Raw genomic sequence first — 21,899 nt, 5'->3', positions numbered from 1 at the left:
AACCGGGAATTCGATGGCGTTGTGCTTGCAGAAGCGAAGCGGATGCAAAACCGCCGGAGAATGGAGGTTTATGAAGGCCAAGGGAGATTATTATTTAATGCGGATTCCAATGAAAACCTTTTCGGTTAGGGGGACGAGCGCAGCGAGCCAAGTGCAGGGAGCGTAGCGACCGTTAAAGCACTTGTAAAAATACAACTTTCTGTTCTACCTTCCTGAAAAATACCTAATTCGCACTTTTGGAAACCGCATACTCGGTTTTCCATCCTTTTGGTGATGTTTCCACCTCTCGTGCTGCTCTTTCCTGCAATCCATTATCCTTGACCTTTGATTCTCTAGTTTTAAGACTGAGAAAGAATCCAATTCCGCTCCAATTCACTGAAAATTCACCGAAAATGTCACTACGGACGCGATGCAGTCATTGCAAATAGAACAGATCACAGTCGTAAAATCAGTAGATTATGCCCGTTCAACCCGTTCAATGCTGTTAGTACAGCAAACCATGGGTAAAACTCTTTCGCCTTTCTTCTATCTGAATCACTAGCTACTTAGTAAAAAAAGCCCACCATCCTGAAAAATTCCTAACCCACACTTCTGGAAACTGCATAGTCGCTTTTCCATCCTTTTCGTGATGAAGATGAAGTTGTCCCGCTTTTGCGATTCTGGGACTGCTCCTTGGACAATGAATGTAGTTTTTGCTCTATGTTGGGACCGAAAAATGGTATCTATTTGTACTTCAACGACTAACATCGTTGTTCCAACGAAAAATATTCTCAGGAAGTGTATATAGGAGCTTAATGAAGCACTGTACAGGCGTTATGATCCATCGATATGGCTACTAGCAGCTTAGTCGCATAGAGCTCGAATTCGGTAGGGCAAGAACGTTGACCGAGTGTTTAGGGCTGGGACCGTTGAGCAACGGTCAAGGATATTGGCCCGGATGGTAGAAGACCGTCGGTAACGGTCATCGCAAATAGACCGACCGGTCGGTCCTTTGGCCTGTCCGTTTTGGGACCGGACCGATATGTCATGGCCCGTTTGGAACCTTACCGTTGCATCAGTTAATGGAATAAGCGTAGTATTACTTACCACTAAGTGGGAGAAAATATCTTCATAAGATCTGCTCTATTTTTCGGTACACCCGACATTTTCATCGTGAATGACAACCCCTTTTCTAACTGAAAACATAGAGATTTGGGATTTGGCGAGCTCGCGCAGGGATGAGCTGTGTTGCGTTCGAAAGCAAGCAATGTTTCGTCCTCGAGCTAAGCGAGAGCGAAACATGCTTGTTATAATAATAATAATAATAATATATGAAATTGGATAGCAAAGATCAATTGTAAAGTGAAAATACTATATTTATACTAAGAAAGCGATCGAACTTCGCTATACAGATATGGTGTTTAAAGATCGGTGACTGTGTAAAACATGAACTAACGGTTGAGGATCTCCCGTTAATTCTATGAGACCGTCGGAATATCACCTATGGAAAGAAATCTCCCTCCCCCCTTCCCGTTTCTTAAGTGTCGCTCAGATGACCTGAAGTATTAGTATTTCAGTCCTTTCCTTTATATATGATGTCTTAGCATATTTCCAGACGTTTCCCATTCAGTCTCTTGAAATTTTCGTTGAATAAAGCAGAAGAAGAATACAACCTTCCGCAGGTGATCCTCCAGTCTAATGGAGGAATTATTTGTGGAGTATGATGAGAAATAACGTATAAAAAAGCAAACCAAAGTTCGCAATATATGAAAATCTTCACATAATGATAATGAAATGATGGATACTATTTATGGGTCCGTCGCCTTTTTAGCTGATTTGTGGACGTTGGGTTCTTCGTTCCTATCATCAATCAGGATCTTCTCCCAATCATACGATGTTACAACTTCACATGGACGCTTGACTTTTTTTTGCTTTCTTCATATATGTATTCTTCGTTTCTGTCGTCATTCTTCTTCTCATCGGCATTGTCAATGGCCACATCAGCGCTATCGAACAATCTGGAGTCACTTTAAAAAGTATATCGTCTTGGTCTGCCACGTCAAGGGTCTCCACCGCTAGTCTTTCCCTTATTTCCAACATGGTTGTCAGCTTCATAAAGTTCAATGTAACTTCTCTTTTCAAAGTGATTAGCAGCAGTAGGATTTTGGCAGCTGCGGCATAGAAACCATCCGTTGCTGGCACAGTCATCGATGCCTTTCGGTAAGCGATCAACTTCCCGTTGTCAATTATTCGTGTACCATACACGTTCAACTTTCGTTCCACCGATTGGCATGTAATAGCTTCGAGCAACGACCATAATTTGAGCATATGACGTGGGAGGGTGCGACCCTTTTCCAAATCGGTTATGCTGCTTTTGCCGAATGACTTTTCCTCCGTGCTCAAGTAATCAGACTGGTCATCCGCATTACACAAGATGAAGTCGACACGCTGTTGGGCGAGACTTCTGTCTTCACTTTGGAGCTCCTTGATCACCGCTGAATAGCACTCGGCTCGCGTCACGTAGACTGTGTCATGTAAAAGAAACAGGTGTCCCAGAGAACGGAGTACAGATTTTGTCGTAGCCATCCCTCATTATTAATCACGGACTCCATCTATGGCCGTGCGGAGGTAAGCAGTATTGTCTTGTGGATCGAGATTTGCGTATAATTTTGCTAGTAATTTGCCAACGTCTTCTCTCTTTTTGCACCGCGCAAACTGCATCAAGACTCGATGCTCCTCCAGAGTGACAGCAGGGGTCAATTTCATATTGAAATGCTCTTTGATGTCCTTCAGACCACGGGCAAATCGTCGTCGAACCATATGCTTGCTGAGATCCAGAATTCCATCTTCGCCACACTTTTTTACGAGGAATTGTGCTTTCTCCGTGACATTCATCTCCTCAAACAGCTTTCCGGATCGGCTGCGTCGTTGGCATCCGTGAGTGCGGCGGCTGCTTCGATCAGCAGGCTGATTTGAGCAATAAGTACGCCGTTGCGGTTTGACATGTTTGAGGTGCTTTTCCAGGAATTGTTTTAAATTTGAGCGCCTATGGTCTTTTGTATACCCTTCAGCCGTCGGCTGGCTTCTTCAACTTTTTCGGGAACAGAGATTTTGTCGGCAACATGTTGCAACGCCGCCTGGTAACATGTTGCAAATGCACGTATGTCTTCGATGTCAGTGATCTGGTAGTCGTCGAGAATTTGCTTCAGTAAATTCAGATTGTCCAGTCCTCAGCGTCAGTAATGCGCAGGTAATCGTCGAAGGACTGCCTGACAGAGGAGATGTTTTCAAGCAGTAGGCGCATTTGGAGAAAAAAGTATAGCAGGCAAAATTGATGCGTTGCTATTTGATATTTATTTGTTTATGCCATAAGTTCTAAAGTCTCCAATGGAAACGGAAAAGAGTGAATTAATACATATAAACACAAGTGACTGATAATAGACTCTTCGGCTGAGGCCGTAGGCCGAAAGCCTATCACTATTATCCGAGCCATCAGAGGCTAGTTTGTACGGCCCACGCGCCCTCCCTTCACCCCACCCCGTTTCTCGTTTAGCGATGACATTGTACATGGGTATCACACATATTTCTTTTAGTTTCGACTAAATAAAGAAAAGATGGTAACACAGTCAAACCATCCTCATGGCAAATTATGGACGTTTAACCAAAGCTTGGATCGGCTATTTACATCAACATTTTAGTACATTAGAATATTTTCATTTTCAACATCATCCAAAGCCCATACCATCCTGGCACATATCAAATTCAAAGCAATGGCCGCCTACTTGGCTGTCATTCATTTAGTTTCCACCTGCTCATTATCGATTCCTTCATGCATTATTACCTACAGTTGAAAAGGTGACAAAGACCTTATGAAGAAAATGGTCAAAATAAAAATGAATGGCTGCTTCAATAGCCCACCATTCAGAGAAAGAGGAAGAAGAGGAAATAGTTCGTGAAAAGATGTAATGCTGAATTGACCTCAGGTTTATTCCAATCAAAAGCGGACTTAGTCGTACAACTGCATCCCCATTGTCTGTAATATTTTCCATCACTGTTTTCACCAACCACCGAACAGTAAGCTCTAGCTCTTTCAAGTTTTGATATCATCATATTGAACATCAATTCCTCAATAATAGTTGTCTTCCCTTGAACTAAAAGTCACTCAAATGAAGTGGAGGAAAGTGTCGTGGCATTTAGTCTGAATTGGACTTTGGCGACAAAATTGTAGCAGGGCAAGTCTGGCCAGGAAAGTGTAAAGGCACTGTGTTTTGCCCCCAGAGTGTAGTGAAAATGGGCCTACAGCCATAGCAGCGTATGAGAGAATGAGTCTGTGCTCCTCCTGGATGCAGGTAGAGGTCGCACTGATCGGGTCGACCCACTGATAGATTTTGCAGTGACCGATTGTCAATAGATGTGTTTACGTATACGTTTCTTGAGCATAAAGCTAGCATCTTTCACCACCTTCTTGGCAAATTGGCCATCATGCTTTTTGTATTGTTCCGAGTTCGTGGCCAATTTAATTTGGACGAGCTGTGGTTGACTCAATTTCCAGCACTGTAAAAACTTGATGAAACTTGATGCATCCAGTACGTTCAAAAACAAAAAATAAAAACTTTATTTGTCGCAAAACATGATTCAACACATTACACAACAACAATGGATAAGCAAAGCACATCCAGGCATAACTTACTCGCAAACAGCATCATGGCAAACACTCAACAGAGACAACTTCACGTGCAATGTGAGAAAAACTTGAAGGGGGAAGACAAAAATACTTACGCTGCCACCGACGACAATTGCAGCAAACAATCTTTACGACACGGAACTTGGGCATCAAAAGGAAACAATCCACTGCTGAGCTAAATCATGCAGCAACGTCCCCAATGATTGAACCAAGACTCCCATGCATGCAGCAACCTATTCATACACTAACCTTTGCCCCCATGCACGCTATTTACTCAACAGGTCCAGCAGGAAGCCAAGTTGCCATGATACTGTGCGATACTCAACATATGCACAGGTGCTTTGCCATCCCAAAAAGGTAACCACGCTTTGTGGACATCTTTTTTATTGAAGGGATGCAAAGGTTCATACAACAAGGCTTGAAGAAAGTATTTACTCTTCGTCCTCTTCTTCGCCATCACCACCTTCGGCGGCCTTGGCTCTCTTTCTCTTGACACGACCAGGGCGACCACCGCCATAGGGAGAGCTCAAAGCAAAGTCAATGTGCTTTTGAGAGTCCTATAAAAAGAGGTATAAGTAAGTTTTGGTCCCAGGAACCGAAGACAATCTTTATATATACGTACCAAACGGACAATGAAAGAGGGAACGTTGACGATTTGCTTGCCAACACGGATGTGACGTTGACGGATCAAGACACGGGCGTGGTGGATGGACTTGGCAAGACCCAACTTGAAGACCTGAGTCTGAAGACGACGTTCCAAAAAGTCTTCAATCTTGAGACCAAGGACGTAATCAAGTTTCATACGGGTTTCGTCCAAGACACCGATACGGACAAGACGGCGGATAAGGGCGTTACCCTCGAAAAGACGGCGAGGGTCCTTTTCGTCGAGAGTGAGCAACTCACGGGCAGCACGACGGATCTTGGACAATGTCAAGCCGACACGCCAGACTTCCTTCTTGTTCTTGAGACCGTATTCACCGACCAACTTCAATTCTTGGTCGAGACGGGCAGACTCGTAAGGACGCTTGGGAACCTTGTAGGTTTTGCTGTAGGTACGTGACGCGCCGGTCATGATGAGTACAAGCGAGAAAAGAGAGAGAGAACCGAAAATTGCACCCGATCGCTCCTAATGAAAAAAATTTCCATGAGGCTTAGTCCCCTATCGAAAATTTTTGTTGCGCGGAGGCCAACCTCTGGTGTTCCCTCTCTTTCTGCTCGTGCAAGTCTAGACAAAGTAGGTGGATGAGTTAGATAGTCGTGAGCGACTGTGTATCTTACTTTATACCTTTTCAATAGTATGCCGCACTCTTTCGGTCGTAAGTATTCGAAATTAGGACGACATTCTCGATCGACAGAACACAAATCTGATGACACTTGTCGATTGCAGTTCGCGCTCGCACTCGCCACATGTTCGCTCGCAAGTTCCGCGAGCATGGCGCTATCCCCTTGTCGACTTACTTGAAGACCTACAAGGTCGGCGACATTGTCGACATTAAGGCCAACGGTGCTGTCCAGAAGGGTATGCCCCACAAGTTCTACCACGGGTAAGTGACAGATCTGATCGAGAGACTATGGAAGGGATAGGTTGTTGATGTTTGTGTGTATCCAAAAGCCGCACCGGTGTCGTTTACAACGTCACCCCCTCTGCTGTCGGCGTTATCGTCTACAAGCGTGTTGGCGGTCGCTACCTCGAGAAGCGTGTTAACATCCGCATCGAGCACATCAAGCACTCCAAGTGCCGTCAAGAATTCTTGGACCGTGTTAAAGAGAACGCCGCCAAGAAGAGAGCTGCCAAGGAGAAGGGCGGTATGTATCGATTATGTTTTCGTGACACCGAGAATACCAGCTTTACTTATGCAAGTTGCTTTTGGATATATAGAAAAGGTCTTCCTTAAGCGTATCCCTGCTCAGCCCCGTGAGGCCCACACCGTTTCCTTCAAGGACAACGAGCCCCAGGAGATCCACGCCGTCCCTTACGAGACTCTTTTGTAAATTGGCTATATTTGTCATTCGATAAAATGAGGAACGTGAAATGGGTATCTCTTTAATGAATGCGTGCTTTTGAAAGTTTTTCGGGGAGTTCATTGCTATTGCTTTGACAATCGTCATCCTCATCCTCTGCGTCTTCACTCTTGGTTGTTTCCTCATCTTCATCTTCGTCTTCATCGTCATCGCTACCTTCGTAAATATGGTTGTCTCGATTTGTGTTTCTAAACAACAATGGGTCATCGTCCTCATCCTCCTCTTCTCGTCTGCGTTGTTCATTTTCTTCAATCTTCCTGAGATACTCATTCTGGACACTGACTACTTCGGCAGAGTCTTTGCATTTAGCATACTGGGCCAGTAACTCGCCGTTGACTTGTGCAAAAGCATGGCCCCACTTGAATTTCGACATCAATGCTTCGCCATATTCGGGAAATCCAGTAATGTAGAATATAGCTGCAAGTGCCTCGGCGCAGTTGAGCTTCCACGGCCGTCCGTAGTTTACAGGGTTTGTTGCAACTAGATAGGGTAGCAAGCGGTCGGTGGGTCCTCGTATCTTGGAAAACGGAACTTCGTCTATGCGTGCCCAGGAACAATCTACAACAGCTGCACCGTACAACTCGACCAAACGTCGATCGGCTGGCGACACTGCCTTTTCTCCTACAGGGCTTGCCACGATGCCACGGAACCGCTGGTTGAGTTTAAGAGTCTTCAACATGTTGGTTCTTGCAAGTTTCACGCCTGAACAACGCTTCGGATCGCAGTGCTTAAAATCCCACATTGCCACTGGCATCGGTATGGGCGATTCAGAGTTGCCGTCGTTGTTCGCCGACTCTTCATTGTAATTACGCGCGTTTCTTCGTCCCATTATATAAAATAAGAATAAAGAGAATAATAGGAAGAGGAAATGAATAGTGGCTTGTTATAAACGATATAATTGCATTTTCTTTTAAAAAGGAAACACTAGCGCTAAATATTCTATTTCAAAAGATCGGCAAAAGCACTGCATAGTTCATCCATATATCAGTATTCTTAGCAATTTTGATCCATTGATAGGATAACTTACTCGTAAGCAGGCTGCTGTCGCTTCTCGGGCGCGGGAGATCCATTGGACGCCGCTGCTGCTGCAAAGAATTGGCTGCCCTGCGGTAAACTAGGAGCCTGCTGTTGAGCTGGAAGAGCAGAAGTGAAAGTTCCCCAAACATTTTGGAAAGAGTGACCAGGCGGTGCTTGTGGAATGACGCCAGTGCCCATGGAGAGACCGGAAAGTTGCTGTTGATAATTTGACATGTTGTTAAGATATCCACCGTTAGCGTTATTGTTCAAGTTCTTAGCGGTTGGAGGTGTCTGGTTGTAGAGGGACAGGATGGTGGACTTGAAATCATCTTGCGGTTTTGGCTTTTGCTGCTCTGCGGATTGTGATGGGCTGCTGAAGAAGTCGGCACCCTGAAGCTGGGCTACCGCCGCCGGCGTGGACTGAGCTGTCTGCGCTGGCAAGCTCGATGGGGAACCAAGGAAATCATCCAAATTGATAAAGTCTTTCTTTGCAGTTGTAGTAGTCGTCGTTGTAGATTGAGAAGCCTTTCGGGGCGATGCTGGCGAGGACGACTGGGCGGGTGCAGCCTAAGCAACTGACTCAGCAAAACGTGTTACCAGTTGTCATTGCTTGGTTCGTACCTCCTGCTCTTCACCACCCAAGGTACTCGGATCAGGGATAGGACCTTTCATGGCCCATCGTTTTTGCTCGTATTTTGCCCGGATCCACATGTCTATGTTACTTTCGGATGGCCGTCTATCCTTCAAGTTGGCCTCCCAATATCTAAATTGCGGCGTTACACTTAGCAACATCGTGATTGTGCGTTAATGAGTCAAATATTTACTTGTTTGCTCTTTCATTGCCCCAACGTTCCATGTTCTCGACTTGCTCTAGTACCCAGGTGTCGAGATCTACTGATTTGACTACAGGGAATAAAACAATTAGAGTGATGAAGACCGTAGAATAGGCTTTCACAGTTACCTTTACTAATATGTGTTCCCATAGAGCGATGGATACCAGAGCAGCGAATGCATACAAAGATGCCCAGATTCCAGGACGCCCATCGTGGATCTGTCCGGATACACCGAATGAGCAACTAGAAAAAAGGCCGAGTTATTTCGATTCTTATACCTTTCCGTTTGCAATCAGCGCAGTATTTATTCGCTGGTAGTTTCAACAGATCCTTCAGGGTTTTGGAAAGTCGTTCATTCAAAGCCTTGTCTGCAGTCCGGGCATGCCGAGTGGACATGGTTGTTAAAGTGAAGGGAAGAGCGACCTGCAAACGGATCTCCCTCTCAACTCAGTTCGTGTTACCTCATTAAGCAATCAGCAATCAATCAGGGACAAACTTCAGACGCTTTTTAGGGTTCATTTATTTCTTTACAATAGAGAATGCACCATCTCCAAAGTACTTTTCATTAGCCTTCTTGACACGTTCCGCCGCTGCAGTTGGATCTACCAGCTCAATGCCTTGGACAGGTGTAAAAGCAAGCGAAGAAGCCAGACCAGATGTTGTTGTGCCAGGAGTATTGAAGGATTTGAGCTTGGGCGCTTTGACTATTTTGACAGTATATACGTTAGCATTCCCAATTATGGAACAAAGATGTGATGCCATCAACTATACCTTTGTTTCTTGTGTCTGCAATAGAAGCACGGATTTTTCCAACTTGCTTGACTGCCATACCAAGGCCTTCAGACTCGTCACCGTATTCAACTTCATCTTCTTGTTCTCCAAACGCCATACGATTACGAGCAGCTCTGAGTTCTGTCATGGCGTATGCTTCCTTCATTCGTCGTACCCTAAATAATGTTCAGTAAGTACTGATTTCTCTTTTACATCAGCTAGTCAGATATCCTGTACCTTCTTCCTCCGCGACGCTTCTTTGGTCCTTCGTCAGGCACAGGTAATGCCTTTACTACTTTGGTCGGTGGAGGCTCTTGCAATTTCTCAATCTTTTGATCGATCTCTTCTCTCATTTTCTGACCTGCTGCACCGTTTTGTGACTCATGCTGTGCATCGATTCTGGCCGCAAGAACACATTTTGCTGCTATGATTTTTGTAACTTTTCGTCGTAGATCTGCCGGCACAGAGAGTACCAATTCAGAGTTATATATGTATCCCGTATGTCTCTCGACTGTTGCTCGTGAGAAACCAGTATTCGCTTTCTTGTTATTTCCTAGAACCTACGATTGGGACCGTGAGTATTTGCATTGAAGGGATGTTGATGATCTTTGATGGTATACCTGAACATTGCATGCTGGAATTTTGCAGAATGCTAGGAGACCTCCGGCTGCTGTGAGAAGTTTCGCTGCTGTAGAGCTACCAACAACATTTGAAAGGTTCGGCGCAATGACGGTCATTCTTGATTCGACAAATTCTATAATCTAAATAAATAATGTGAGTATAATCCTTCGCTCCATTTTTACAGTTATGATCTCTAGACCTTTCTACGAGCGGCATCCAATTCTAATGCCATGTCGCAGGCTTCTTCCGTTTTTCTCCATTCTTCGGGTGATAATGGCTTGCCGCTAGTCGTGGACGCTGTTACTGTAACAACCATGACGGTCGCAGGGGCGAGAACAGATCTGAGATTGGAGTTGTTAAGATCCATATCATTGCCGATAGTCTTGACTGTTTGCGCATAGTCCATAGCATTGAGTACCAGGGACTCGAGCTCGGGAAAACGTGGTGCATAATGATCTCGGATATACTAATCATTATGTTAGATACAAGCCTAGCTGCAAACACCTCTTAAGCTTACCTTGTGAACAGTCTGTATCTCAGCATCCAAATCGGTCGTTATACTGTTCGCATTCACAATGAGGTGGTATTCTTCGTCTCCTTCTGATGGGGCCTTGGCGCTTGCTGCGGTTTGGTCTCGTTGTTTGTAGTAATCAATACGCTGTTGCATAAGTTAGTGTCATTCCAGTAGCATCAGCAATAAATAATCACACGCACCTTTAGTATATCCTGTGTCTCTTTGCTATGCAGGAACGTTGCGACTGCATGAATGCTGTCATCGCTCGAAGCAGCCGATTTTGATCGATCGACGGATTCTTCAGTTAGGCCTGCTTCAGCCATATGTATATCTTGGTCCTCCTGCTTCTCTTCATTTTCACTGTGAATAGACTTTTGCTCTTCGTCTGAAAAATCCAAATCGGCTGCGAGTTCGTCTGCCAACGAAGACATTTCGTAAAAGGGATATTTGAACGCAAAGGGAAGATGATGCAAGTGGAATTGAAGTGCAGCGGGCAACTTTTCAAAAGCCAACCCGTCGCTGCTCTCCCCCTCTCTTTTCCGACGCAGAAACATGTACGAACGTTCTCGCAGCGATGGCGCCAATCGCTACCGCCGCCTTTATGTCAGTAAGTCTTTGAACAGCATTTCACTGCGTTTGCTGCTCTTCATAACGGATTGACTCTGATGTAGGCAACGTGAACAAGTACGTTCGTGAACGTGATTTGGAGGATCTCTTCTCCCGTCTGGGAAGAGTCTCCAACTGCATTATCAGGGTACGCTTATTTGAATATAAATTAACGATGAAATTATTCACAAAAGAAATAGGAAGATTACGCTTTTATCGATTATGAGGTATTCTTCTGTGCTTATTTTCATTGTGCAGACAGAAACTGATCAGAATGGTCCGATGATTCTTAGGATCCTAGAGGTATATCGTGGGAATCGTGCTGGTCGATGTCCCTTATATAAACATTGATGTAGATGCATCCGATGCAATCAAGGAATACGATGGATATAGACTTGAAGGCGATCGAATTCGTGTACGTAAAACTGGCTTTATGTGGTCATTGGTCAAGTCTATAATGCAGTATTGGGCAGGTGGAGTATGCCAGAAAAGGTCCACCCCAGACCCAACGTCGACAGCGAAGTTCAGTAGAAAGATGCTACAACTGTGGTGACACAGGTAGGTTCATTACAAGACGCATTGTTATTCTTAATCCTTGCTAATAATCCGAATAGGCCACTTGTAAGTATGGTTTAGCTAACGAAGATTCCGTCGCTAACATGAATAACGTTCAACGAACGGCAGTGCGAGGGAATGGTAAGAAACACATAGAACCTTCCATTGAAATCTGTTGCTGACTACTTGCGTTTAGCACTATCCCTATAGGACGGTGAGCAAAACGTATTATCCTTTAAAAACATGGGACAATTAACTGTTTTTTAATAGAGGCGACAGGGCCATGAGATTCGACGAAAATCGCTGTTTGTAAGTGATGATATACCTATAAATGTGTTCATTACACTCAATTCCTATGCAGTGACTGTGGCAGCTCCGGACACTTGGCTCGAGATTGCCCGTAAGTTGTTGCATTGCCTGATAATGGGTGTGCTGACAAGGATGATCTGGCGCACAGAGAGAAACGAAACGGAAGAAGATCGTCAAGAGATCGAGGACCCTCGCGTAGCCCTAGACGTTATCTCAGCAGGTCGCGTACTCCTCCAAGACGAGAGCGTGGTCTTAGTAGATCGCGTTCTCCGCGTCGCTCTTCCCGTAGCAGCAAGAGGGAGTCAGATGATGAAAGGGAACGCAAATATTGAAAGAATGAAGGACATTTTGCTTTGCATGGTCGTCAACTAGTCGCATGCTGTATCTGACGCTCTAAAATCTTCTGTTGCACGTTGCGATTTTGATACCGAAAAGAAAACGCTTGTCGCTATGTTACAGTTGTTACCCTGCTTGCTTGTATAACTTTGCATGGATGCAAAAGACGGCGGACCTCGTAATCTTCCGGTGTACGAAAAGCTTCCGTCCTGCATGTTTATCCCGGTTTCGACTGTTCGTTGCTAATAACGCGCAAATGTCACGAAAGAGAGATCTGGGACTCGGGTGCGAACATAGGAAAGCGTGCTCCACTCGAGTCTACATTGATGCTTGGCGCCATGGGGAGACCACATTGAATGCGACAGCTCCGCAACATGGGAGGAGGAATCTGTAGGCAGCGCAGAGACATACTGGCAGCGTTGCGCTTGTCTTGAGAACTAAAAGTAGCTTCTTTCGCGTTACAGGCGTGAGCCGCCGTCGACGATGTCCAATGGTTTAGCTTCCAGTTCGCGTGGAAGTGCTGCCGCTTCCTTTGCTGAACAAGACGATGATGGCCTGGGTCAAAAATCAGATCATGCAGACTTGTTGCCCCGCATATCATTGGATGCACCAGAAAATGTCAAAATTTCGGGGACACTGCAAAAGAAACCATCTGTCACTCACCGTCTGCTGGATGATCCGAAGTTGCTCTTCTGGCGCAGGTCGGGTATCGTCTTTGTCCCACCCATTCGCTATTCCGCAGACTTAGGTGCACAAACAGGAATTGGTCAGGAAGCCACCCTGAAAGAGGACACGTTGTTATGCAAACACACAGTAAGTGCCCATAGCGGTGCAGACCAACCTGTAAGATACAAGGCCTCTCGGGAAGCCCGCTATGACGCGCTAAGGGAAAGCTGGCGGCAACAACAGGTGACTCTCACGTCAGAATATCTTTCGATCTACAGTTCACCCGTAAGCAGCCTGCAATTTGACAATGATTCCATCTAAGCAGTTATTTGACTTTCCTTTTTTTATTTACAACTTTGTAGGCACTGGCCTGGCCAGTAAAACGTTTGGAGCATCAGATCCCTTTGCAAAAAGCAAAGGACCTGAAGCTATCTCTGGTTTCCCCGCTGGATTACTCATTTTCTTTACGCTATGCGACGAAAAGTCGAGAAGAGTACATAACCTTTACTTTCCGTGCGCGCTCTGTGATTGAATGTAAAATGTGGTACCTGGCGCTTTACAAGATTCTACCTACGACAGCCAAGCAGACATGTTCACCTTTTTGCGAAGTAAATATACCATTCTTGGGTGTGCAGGTACATTTGCCCTTGGCGGCAGCTGCAAGCAGCGATGAAGGAATCCGATACGATATTACTTTGGATGATGTCAGAGACGCTACATTGGCGGTTCTGCGAAAAGAAGGTGGATGGGATACGAGCAAACAGAGAACGCTCATGCGTGAGGATTTGGATATTTGCTGGCGACGGGAGAACCGCATTGAATGGGTCTATTGGCGAAACAGTTACAGAGATGGACTACGTACCGATCTAGTCGTCGGTCCACAGTTGATTGAGCAAGTAAGCATACACCGCCGCTTAGGAACTTACTGATTTTGATACGGGTAAAATTGCTAGACTCATCGCCTAGAAATTTTGCCAAAGGAGCATACACCATCTGATGTTATCTTGCATGACAATACAGTTCTAGAGGTCGGGACATAAACAGGACAGCCATTAAAACGAGAATCCTTTACTAATAACCATGCTAGGAGCCTCCGGCGGTCGAAGGCCCTTTGTGGCGACTGACCAACTTCCACGGAAAACGCATCTTAAGCAATCCCCGTGCAAAGCGCAAATACTACTTTGCATCTTTCAATCAGTTCTTATTCTATATACCACGAACTCAAGCACACCCTCCTAACGTGGATAAAAGTCAAGATAGTGAATGGCTTCATGTTATTACGAGTTTTAAACCGGGCTCTGCGGAGTTGCTACAGGACGAAGTCGATAGACGGATGAATCTCCTTCGGCACGCCACAGGCGTTATTGATATGACCCAAGTATCCTATGTGCGACGTGCATTCGAAGCGAACGAGGAAGACGATGAAGACCTATCGTATGAAGATTTGGCGGAGGAAACCTCGCAATTACTACGCTCGACTCGGCAGCGATATACCCATGAAGGCAGAGCACGGATAGAAATGATGATGCAAGATGGTCTTGTAATCAAACTGCAGGTAAAATATCTAAAATATTCTAAATCCTTATATATTACTCTAAACAAATCCTCAGGCTGCCACGAACGAAGCATGTGAAGAGTGGGTGCATAGATTAGCAAAGTTGACCGTTTATTGGCGGGCACACGCAGAGGCCGAGAGGGATGCACATTCGCAAGATAATTTCTCGCATACTTTGGCATCCGATTACCTTATGGAAGAAGAAAAGGGGCAGCGTGCTGAGAACGTACGCGTGGATACTCGCATTTGGAGTTATTGTTGCTACGATAGATGCCGTGACATTGTGGTAAGCAATGCAGAAAAGGTTACCGATGTAAGAAGCTTACTGGGTGCTTTAAAAGAAAACGGGTACCATGTACTTTCAGCCGCGGTCTCGAGGAACATTCACCAAAAAGATATTCATTCTAACACTCGATGGATGCTTACTGTATTACAACAAATACGACCGGTCTGCAGTGGATTGCCAACCAACTAGCACAGCTGGCCACGACAGAAAAAGTTTTCTCGAAATTGCAGATTGCTACGTGTTCTCGGAGCATCCTGATGCAATTGGCCTTGCTGATATTCCACGCTATCGCATCTTTGGTGACGGTTTGGCAACTGCTGACAGCGGTGATGATTGCATCTTTTCATTATGGAAACCTCAAAGTCGACGTGTTTACAGTCCTTCTCGTAAAAGATTTACAGTATACAAGGACAGCAAACGATTCTTTGCATCAGAAGGAGAATTATGGCTCTTCTTGGCAAAGAGCAAGCAAGAAAAAGAAGAATGGGTATGGGCTATCAACGTCGTCATCGAGCACTTGCTTCGATCACGAAATCAACATCATAGCACGTAGAAAACAATTTTGTAATGAAAAAAAAGTATAAATATAAATGGTCTTTACACCTAACAGTGTGATTCGAAGCACTCTCTTCCTGTATAATATCATCTACGGTAATTAGAGTGACTGGTCCAAAGTGAGCAAGCACCGTTTGCGGAGGATCCTGCATACATTCAATGTCGACATTGAGCTACATATTAGCTATATGGATCTTTTGTGCTCTAGCATCCTGCTATGAGATTGTTTGATAATACATTAAATGAGATATGACATTTTCTCCCTACCTACCATGCTTACAAATCTCCTCGACGGGCGTTGTATCGTACGGACCGTCGTCTGTGACGAGAATGGACACAGAATTATTGTACACTGATATCAGCAGTTCTAGTAGGAGATGAAAGTGTATATGGAAGTGAAACATACGCGTCGGAAAGCGGGCATGTAAGTCGAGTATTTGAATGGATCGATTAGGACACCACGCCATGTTACGCAGCTGTCTTGACAAGAGGGCAAACGAATGAATTTTGGTGTTACATACGATCCAACCACAAAACTTTTTATTGATTTTCATCCATTCCCCAAAGTTTGTAGTTTTTGCAAACGGCTGTCTGACCGCGATGCAAGGTTGTTACTGTGCAGGTGCGGGCAGACGTTGGGGGGGGGGGAGAGACGGGCGAGAGGTGGTGGTGGTGGAAATGCATGGCAAACGGAAGGTTAGAAGGTTGGTTTTGAGTAACCCAAAGTTGGTTCGGGGGCGAAAAACTGATCCTGAAGGTCGGGCACCTCCATTTTTCTGTTCCCTTTTCTCTCTTTCTCTCGCTCGCTCTTTTTTTTTTCTTTTTGTCCTGTTTCCTCTTTGTCGACCGCACGTGATATACCACCCCTATTTCTTTTTACCTCCCCCCTCCCTTCTTGACTACCTGGCTCCTTGCTCTCGTCTCGACTCCTTGCTTCCCAACTTTCATCTTGTTCAATGAACTCCAACGATAGCGACATTCCCGAGAGAATTGCAGCTGCACGACGAGAAGCCGAAGCGCTCAAGGACCGAATTAAGCAGCGAAAAGAAGCGCTTGCTGATTCGACCTGCAAGTACTCCGAGACTCGTAAAGAAAAAAAAATATTAAAAGTTCTGACGAATGTGTATAGTGCAAGAGATGGCAAAAGATGTGGAGCCTTTACCTCGTATCGTCATGAAAGCGCGTCGAACTTTAAAAGGGCACCTTGCGAAAATTTACTCGATGCATTGGGCAACAGATAAGCGGCACGTCGTGTCCGCATCGCAGGACGGCAAATTGATCGTGTGGGACGCTTACTCGTCAAACAAGGTCCACGCTATCCCGCTGAGATCGTCTTGGGTCATGACGTGTGCTTATTCACCATCCGGCAACCTCGTAGCATGCGGTGGTCTCGATAATATCTGCTCCATTTACAACCTCAGAACGAGAGACGGCCCGGCACGCCCCGCTCGTGAATTGTCAGCACATACTGGTTACCTCAGTTGCTGCCGGTTCATCAACGACAGACAGATTTTGACGGCTTCCGGTGACAAAACATGTATGCTTTGGGATATCGATGCTGGTGTCAAGATTGAGGAATTTGCAGATCATTCAAACGATGTCATGAGGTAAAAGAAGAAGAAAAAAAAATAATGCAGATCATCCAAGCACGCGAGCTCACAAATATACTGGTTAGTCTGTCGCTAGGACCTGATCCTAACGTGTTTGTGACGGGAGCATGCGATTCTACCGCCAAAGTATGGGATATCAGAACCAGACGATGCGTGCAAACATTTGTCGGGCACGAATCCGACGTGAACGCTGTACAATTTTTCCCCAACGGCGAAGCATTCGCAACAGGATCAGACGATGCCAGCTGTCGACTGTTTGATCTGCGTGCTGACTGCGAACTAGCAGTATACTCACATGAATCGATTCTTTGCGGTATTACAACAATCGACTTTTCCGTATCTGGCCGTCTATTATTCGGCGGCTACGACGATTACACCTGCAATGTCTGGGATACCCTAAAGGGCGAACGCGTCGGCGTCCTCGCAGCTCACGAGAATCGTGTCTCCTGCCTCGGCGTATCCGGTGATGGCATGGCACTATGTACAGGAAGCTGGGATGCTACTTTACGCGTCTGGGCTTGATCATCATTACTCATACCAACAATTCTCTATTTTTTTTCTTCTTTCTTCTTTTCTATACTCTCTCGCTCTCGCTCGCTTGCTCGCTCGCTTGCTCTATCTCTATATCTCTCACACTCTCGTTTTTTCTCTCCATATATATTAAACGCGAGCACTCCAAAAACTTCCTTATTTATCCTCTCTTTCATTTCATTACATTCGTACAGACAAGCACGAGCTTTCTTTTTTTCACTCATTCCATGTGTAAGTTTTAAAACATAAATAAACAAACCACGACCCAAAAGGAGGCAAAGAGAGCTTGGCTCCAGGGGAACAAGTCTTCCCGAAACCGAGACGGAGAAGGTTGGGGGTTAAGCAATTAAAACCAGTTTATTTAGTTTGTGGCGGGGATCCTGGAAAGAGTCTGTTCAAAACTCCACGCTCGTTTGATTTTACAGGCACAAAGGTGTGAGCCGATGAACGGCGTTGCAAGCCTGGGGGACGAAGATGATGATGATGTAAACAAGAAGGTGACGAGGAGGAGGAGGATTCTGCTGCAGCGTTCATGATGACTCGGCGGAAGGATTGGGCCATGGGATCCTCAAACTGCCTTACGGAACGATATTCGCGGTTGACGCGATCGAGTTCCTTTGTGAGTCTTTTCATGTTTTGAGGATGGTCGAGGTAATCCTTGTCGTCAGCCAAGAAGGATTGCCGCTGAAGCAAAAGTTTATGTTGTGTTCGACTTGGAGGAGGACGGGTGGATGATTGCTCTGAAATGGGTTGTACGACAGCGTGGGATGCGGTTGGAGGCGACAACATGCTGGGTTGGCTCCGCATGTGCCTGAGTCTATGACCACTACTCATCATCAAAGGCCAGAAAATAGGGAAAAAAAAAGAATAACAGCGAGTCAAGGCTATCTCTCGCTCTCGCTCTCTCCTTAACAGAGGAAATTCATTCTCCCTGCTCGTTGTTCGCTTTTTTATTCTGTCCCCCCACATGACTCTTTTATTTACGATGCTCGAGACCGTTGCCACACTTTGCGGATCTGCCCCAGGATCACTGATGCTACTGGGCTATTGCGCTGGTAAAGCAACAGCACAACTATGATCGTCATAAACATATTTACAGCCGCGTGCCTGATAGCTGTCTAAAGTAGGGACGTCAGTTTTGGTGTACTGTTCAAAACAGTTACTTCCTTTGATACATACTCTTACGAGCCATTTCCAACCACCACCGTCGCCCCCAGGACGGCCTTGCAGATCCTTCTCTTTTGAATCACGCTGTCGATCCATGCGCTTTCGCTCAAGCAACTCTTGCCGAAGCCCGTCAATCCGTTCATTTAGTGCAACTATCTCTGCCTGCAGTGTATCCAGAGCCTTCTTCGTCGCGGGGCCGAGCGCGACAACCGAGGTATATTGCTGTTCTGTTAATAGGGGGTTCTCGTTTCTTGAAACAGACGGTCCCGTAGCTGTCATTGAAGAGGTTGTGCTTGATGCTCGCTGGTTGTAAGGTGGAGATCGCAAAGCTTGGACTGCATGACTGGACGACACGACGGGTGATGGAAGTTGAACAATTGAGGAAGGTTTCAAGTCATCTTCATCTTCATCTGAGCTGCGACCATCGTCTAGGTGGTATCTCCGAGTGTTATCAACAAGTGGATGCTGTGCCCATGGATTCATGTTGGGATCGAAGTTTTCGTCAAAAAGTGCCTCACGTGGGGTTGTTGCCGCGTACCGTGTCATCCGACCGCGCGAGGCAGATGACTCAGGTCGAAGAAATTCTGCTGCAGTGTGCACCGTTGCTACGGATGACGCTCGAGACATTCGACGCATATTGGAGGCAGATGACGGTGCGCGGCGATTGGGAGTAAGTGTTCTGTAATTACTGGTATTTGTGGTGGTGGTGGTGGTTACAAATTTCTGCTGTCGTTTAGTGGATACCGAACTTGCCGGTGATATGGGTGGCTGTGGTCTCATTGCATGAGTTCTACTGTCATGCTGGATCTCTAAAAGGTATGCTCGTTCCTCTGCCTCTGCTGATCCGACACTCGAGCCTACATAAAGAAAAAATCACGCAATTACCAAACAAAATCGCTGCAAGGCATTTTCGTCGACGATTTGAACCGTACCGTCTCGTTCGTCTATTCCTGTACTTGTTCCATCGTATTCATCGTCGCTGCTTTCTGTATCTTCTGCCGGATGCATGGAATTGAGGGCTTGAATAATCTGCTGTGCCTGACTCCTGCTTGCTGGCTTTTTGTACGCCTGCAGGAATTTTTAGGGTTAATTGACGCAGCGATAGGAAGGAAGAAAAAGAATGATTGCATGATCTTGCCACTTCTCTCTCACCTCCATCGATACCCGCATCAACACTTCCACGTATCGATGCTTTGCTTCCAGCGAGCTCATTCCTTCGAGCTTTTTCCATGCATCCCTTCCATTTGTTTGTAAATATTTATAGAGGTCACTGGTTGAATAGGTTGTTGGGAAAACTCACCATTTAGCGCGACCCACAACATCAAATATACCCGGTCGTTGGGTGTTGACGTTTCCGGATGACGCTTGTTTGTAGAGCGCATATAACTTTATACATACATTGTTTGGCTTGTTGAGAATATATCCGCTTCACCACCACGTTGTGCAACCTCTTCACCTCTAATTTTTGGTCTCTTGTAGGCTGGAATGTAGACGATGGCGGCAGATGCTGTACAATGTGGAGTGCTTTGTTGTACCGCTGGTTCACGTAGCGGTCAGAGTAGTGGGGAGGAACAGTAGTCATTAAGGGCGATTTAGGATTATATATAGTTGTAAGAGTTACTTTAGGAAGAGAAAAAGCGTGTAGTATGTTTGTGTCCCCTCATTTCGTCCCCGCTCTCGTCTTCACATGTTGACATAAGGTTATGTTCAGATGTGCAACTGAACAGCTTGCTTACACCGTTCTTTCTTCCTTTTTTCTTATTCTTTTTGTCTCTAAGCCTTACCTTGATACAAAGAAAGTATGCTTGTGACAAAAGAAGATAAATATGGTACTGAACACAGTTTGCAATCAGACGATGTTGAACTCAGGTATGTACGATGAGTATTTCATTTTTTCACTATTGTGAACGATGATAATGTTATACAGCATGCCATCCTGAACATTGGACAAAAGTGCAAGAATCTGGCGTCAGAGGAGCAAAGCATGCAGGCAGACAGGTATCCCTTTTTTCGCAAACCTGCAGATTGTAAAGTGGACCTTTCCAATTGGGCTTAGCGGGTCTGTCATTGTTTGACAGTCGCCATTTGCAGTAATCACACCACCAATGGACATGCTCCTTGGACCTAATTCCTGCACATAGCCGAGTTATCAGGCTATAATTACCACTCATTAATGTGCGTTAGTGGAACAATTTTGATATTTTCTTTATTTTTGATGAGAATAATGCAAAGGTATCAATAATGTCAGTAGAGGTATTAATGGTAGTAGAGTCGTATGTCTGCTGCTGCTGCTGCTGTAATTCCGGCCAGCGGTTGACGGAGCCTGGTGCAATGATAGCACCGAGTTTTCTTTTGATGCGGGATGCGGAGGAAGGTGTGCGTTGCAACGTACAACGTTTTATCAGTTCATCATCAGCCAATTCCACCGCAAGTTGGGAATCGTCCCACCACATTGTTCTAGAACTCGTCGACGCTGCTTCTGCTGCTTCTGCTTCTGCTTGTATGCACGCTGTATTTAAAGCGTTTGGGTAAGAAGCTACGGTAACTTGCTCGTTGAAAGACACTCGTCGGTTACTGCCGCTCTCGTCGGCGGTCGTTTTGTCCGTCCGCGTACTCTGGCTCCTTTTACACTTGACCAGTGATTCGGTGTCCGACATGTTCCTGCAGCGTCGACGCTCCCCCCAAGACCTGGGACGCAGTGGTTGGCAATTGCTTCGATGCAGCCCGATGCTGGACGGCTCAGCGCCGCAAGAGTCAGATATCGGCATCCAAGAGACAATTCGAGGCAAATGCGCTGAATTCGGTGATGGGAGAGAAAATGATGACGAGCTAGAGACAGATGATGACAGTGAAGGCATTGCACTGTGAAGGCTCAGGCGCTTGCGATTCGGTTGACTCATAATGGGATCGAGAATAAGAATTGGGAAAAAGGAAAAAACAAGGAAGAGGAAGGGAATCCAAGGGAGAAAAAATTATAACGGAGGAGCAAGGGGAAATTGGGAAAGAGAAAAGCAAAAGAAAAGAGGAAGAGAAGAGGAACTTGGGTTTTCCAAGTTACATACCTTTCAGTGTATGAAAAAGTTTCCTACTCCACGTGTATACTCTTGTGTGTAACACATCACGCACGGTTCGACTCCGTCTGCTGTTGCCTGTACAACTTGTCGGCTCCCGCTTTCAAGATTGGGGCAGAAAAAAAGAAAAAAAACCCGTATACATCTTTAATTAAACCATTTGCCAGTGGGAATGCATCTTGCGTTACAGAAATATTTCTTTCCACTACTT

At 45.6% G+C, this 21,899-nt stretch overlaps 12 protein-coding genes across 12 annotated transcripts; 4 read left to right on the top strand and 8 right to left on the bottom strand.

The window, feature by feature from the left end:
* Positions 1 to 1,787: 1,787 nt before the first annotated feature.
* Positions 1,788 to 2,984, bottom strand: VTP01DRAFT_5119 (uncharacterized protein; the record flags this gene model as incomplete). The annotated part of the gene is made up of 4 exons (XM_069383876.1): positions 1,788 to 1,900; positions 1,995 to 2,504; positions 2,583 to 2,825; positions 2,885 to 2,984. The coding sequence occupies 4 exons, from the start codon at positions 2,982 to 2,984 to the stop codon at positions 1,788 to 1,790; spliced, it is 966 nt and encodes a 321-aa protein (XP_069235719.1).
* Positions 2,985 to 5,094: 2,110 nt separating this feature from the next.
* VTP01DRAFT_5118 (40S ribosomal protein uS4) lies at positions 5,095 to 5,735 on the bottom strand (the record flags this gene model as incomplete). Its single annotated transcript, XM_069383875.1, has 2 exons — positions 5,095 to 5,220; positions 5,286 to 5,735. The coding sequence occupies 2 exons, from the start codon at positions 5,733 to 5,735 to the stop codon at positions 5,095 to 5,097; spliced, it is 576 nt and encodes a 191-aa protein (XP_069235718.1).
* Positions 5,736 to 5,960: 225 nt separating this feature from the next.
* On the top strand, positions 5,961 to 6,655 carry VTP01DRAFT_5117 (60S ribosomal protein eL21; the record flags this gene model as incomplete). The annotated part of the gene is made up of 4 exons (XM_069383874.1): positions 5,961 to 5,979; positions 6,051 to 6,207; positions 6,276 to 6,469; positions 6,543 to 6,655. The coding sequence occupies 4 exons, from the start codon at positions 5,961 to 5,963 to the stop codon at positions 6,653 to 6,655; spliced, it is 483 nt and encodes a 160-aa protein (XP_069235717.1).
* A 52-nt stretch (positions 6,656 to 6,707) lies between these two features.
* Positions 6,708 to 7,514, bottom strand: VTP01DRAFT_5116 (uncharacterized protein; the record flags this gene model as incomplete). Its single annotated transcript, XM_069383873.1, has 1 exon — positions 6,708 to 7,514. One exon carries the CDS (start codon positions 7,512 to 7,514, stop codon positions 6,708 to 6,710), a length of 807 nt encoding a protein of 268 aa, XP_069235716.1.
* A 110-nt stretch (positions 7,515 to 7,624) lies between these two features.
* VTP01DRAFT_5115 (uncharacterized protein) lies at positions 7,625 to 8,931 on the bottom strand (the record flags this gene model as incomplete). The annotated part of the gene is made up of 6 exons (XM_069383872.1): positions 7,625 to 7,649; positions 7,713 to 8,269; positions 8,324 to 8,465; positions 8,527 to 8,605; positions 8,664 to 8,753; positions 8,814 to 8,931. The coding sequence occupies 6 exons, from the start codon at positions 8,929 to 8,931 to the stop codon at positions 7,625 to 7,627; spliced, it is 1,011 nt and encodes a 336-aa protein (XP_069235715.1).
* A 123-nt stretch (positions 8,932 to 9,054) lies between these two features.
* VTP01DRAFT_5114 (uncharacterized protein) lies at positions 9,055 to 10,872 on the bottom strand (the record flags this gene model as incomplete). Its single annotated transcript, XM_069383871.1, has 7 exons — positions 9,055 to 9,239; positions 9,307 to 9,482; positions 9,544 to 9,866; positions 9,927 to 10,067; positions 10,127 to 10,393; positions 10,445 to 10,585; positions 10,642 to 10,872. 7 exons carry the CDS (start codon positions 10,870 to 10,872, stop codon positions 9,055 to 9,057), a joined length of 1,464 nt encoding a protein of 487 aa, XP_069235714.1.
* A 121-nt stretch (positions 10,873 to 10,993) lies between these two features.
* On the top strand, positions 10,994 to 12,283 carry VTP01DRAFT_5113 (uncharacterized protein; the record flags this gene model as incomplete). Its single annotated transcript, XM_069383870.1, has 4 exons — positions 10,994 to 11,048; positions 11,113 to 11,195; positions 11,873 to 12,002; positions 12,060 to 12,283. The coding sequence occupies 4 exons, from the start codon at positions 10,994 to 10,996 to the stop codon at positions 12,281 to 12,283; spliced, it is 492 nt and encodes a 163-aa protein (XP_069235713.1).
* A 220-nt stretch (positions 12,284 to 12,503) lies between these two features.
* Positions 12,504 to 15,307, top strand: VTP01DRAFT_5112 (uncharacterized protein; the record flags this gene model as incomplete). The annotated part of the gene is made up of 7 exons (XM_069383869.1): positions 12,504 to 12,637; positions 12,712 to 13,198; positions 13,276 to 13,809; positions 13,867 to 13,941; positions 14,001 to 14,468; positions 14,524 to 14,754; positions 14,810 to 15,307. The coding sequence occupies 7 exons, from the start codon at positions 12,504 to 12,506 to the stop codon at positions 15,305 to 15,307; spliced, it is 2,427 nt and encodes an 808-aa protein (XP_069235712.1).
* A 958-nt stretch (positions 15,308 to 16,265) lies between these two features.
* Positions 16,266 to 17,441, top strand: VTP01DRAFT_5111 (uncharacterized protein; the record flags this gene model as incomplete). The annotated part of the gene is made up of 3 exons (XM_069383868.1): positions 16,266 to 16,377; positions 16,439 to 16,916; positions 16,985 to 17,441. 3 exons carry the CDS (start codon positions 16,266 to 16,268, stop codon positions 17,439 to 17,441), a joined length of 1,047 nt encoding a protein of 348 aa, XP_069235711.1.
* Positions 17,442 to 17,807: 366 nt separating this feature from the next.
* On the bottom strand, positions 17,808 to 18,257 carry VTP01DRAFT_5110 (uncharacterized protein; the record flags this gene model as incomplete). The annotated part of the gene is made up of 1 exon (XM_069383867.1): positions 17,808 to 18,257. One exon carries the CDS (start codon positions 18,255 to 18,257, stop codon positions 17,808 to 17,810), a length of 450 nt encoding a protein of 149 aa, XP_069235710.1.
* A 173-nt stretch (positions 18,258 to 18,430) lies between these two features.
* VTP01DRAFT_5109 (uncharacterized protein) lies at positions 18,431 to 20,199 on the bottom strand (the record flags this gene model as incomplete). The annotated part of the gene is made up of 6 exons (XM_069383865.1): positions 18,431 to 18,568; positions 18,630 to 19,474; positions 19,550 to 19,685; positions 19,770 to 19,854; positions 19,918 to 20,003; positions 20,074 to 20,199. The coding sequence occupies 6 exons, from the start codon at positions 20,197 to 20,199 to the stop codon at positions 18,431 to 18,433; spliced, it is 1,416 nt and encodes a 471-aa protein (XP_069235709.1).
* A 598-nt stretch (positions 20,200 to 20,797) lies between these two features.
* On the bottom strand, positions 20,798 to 21,517 carry VTP01DRAFT_5108 (uncharacterized protein; the record flags this gene model as incomplete). The annotated part of the gene is made up of 1 exon (XM_069383864.1): positions 20,798 to 21,517. The coding sequence occupies one exon, from the start codon at positions 21,515 to 21,517 to the stop codon at positions 20,798 to 20,800; it is 720 nt and encodes a 239-aa protein (XP_069235708.1).
* Positions 21,518 to 21,899: the final 382 nt, after the last annotated feature.

The sequence above is a fragment of the Rhizomucor pusillus genome (assembly GCF_041956525.1).
Source record: "Rhizomucor pusillus strain CBS 183.67 unplaced genomic scaffold VTP01scaffold_20, whole genome shotgun sequence".
NCBI lineage: Eukaryota > Fungi > Mucoromycota > Mucoromycetes > Mucorales > Lichtheimiaceae > Rhizomucor > Rhizomucor pusillus.
The sequence above is the reverse complement of the archived record's forward strand: the minus strand, read 5'-3'. Positions and strand labels throughout refer to the sequence as shown.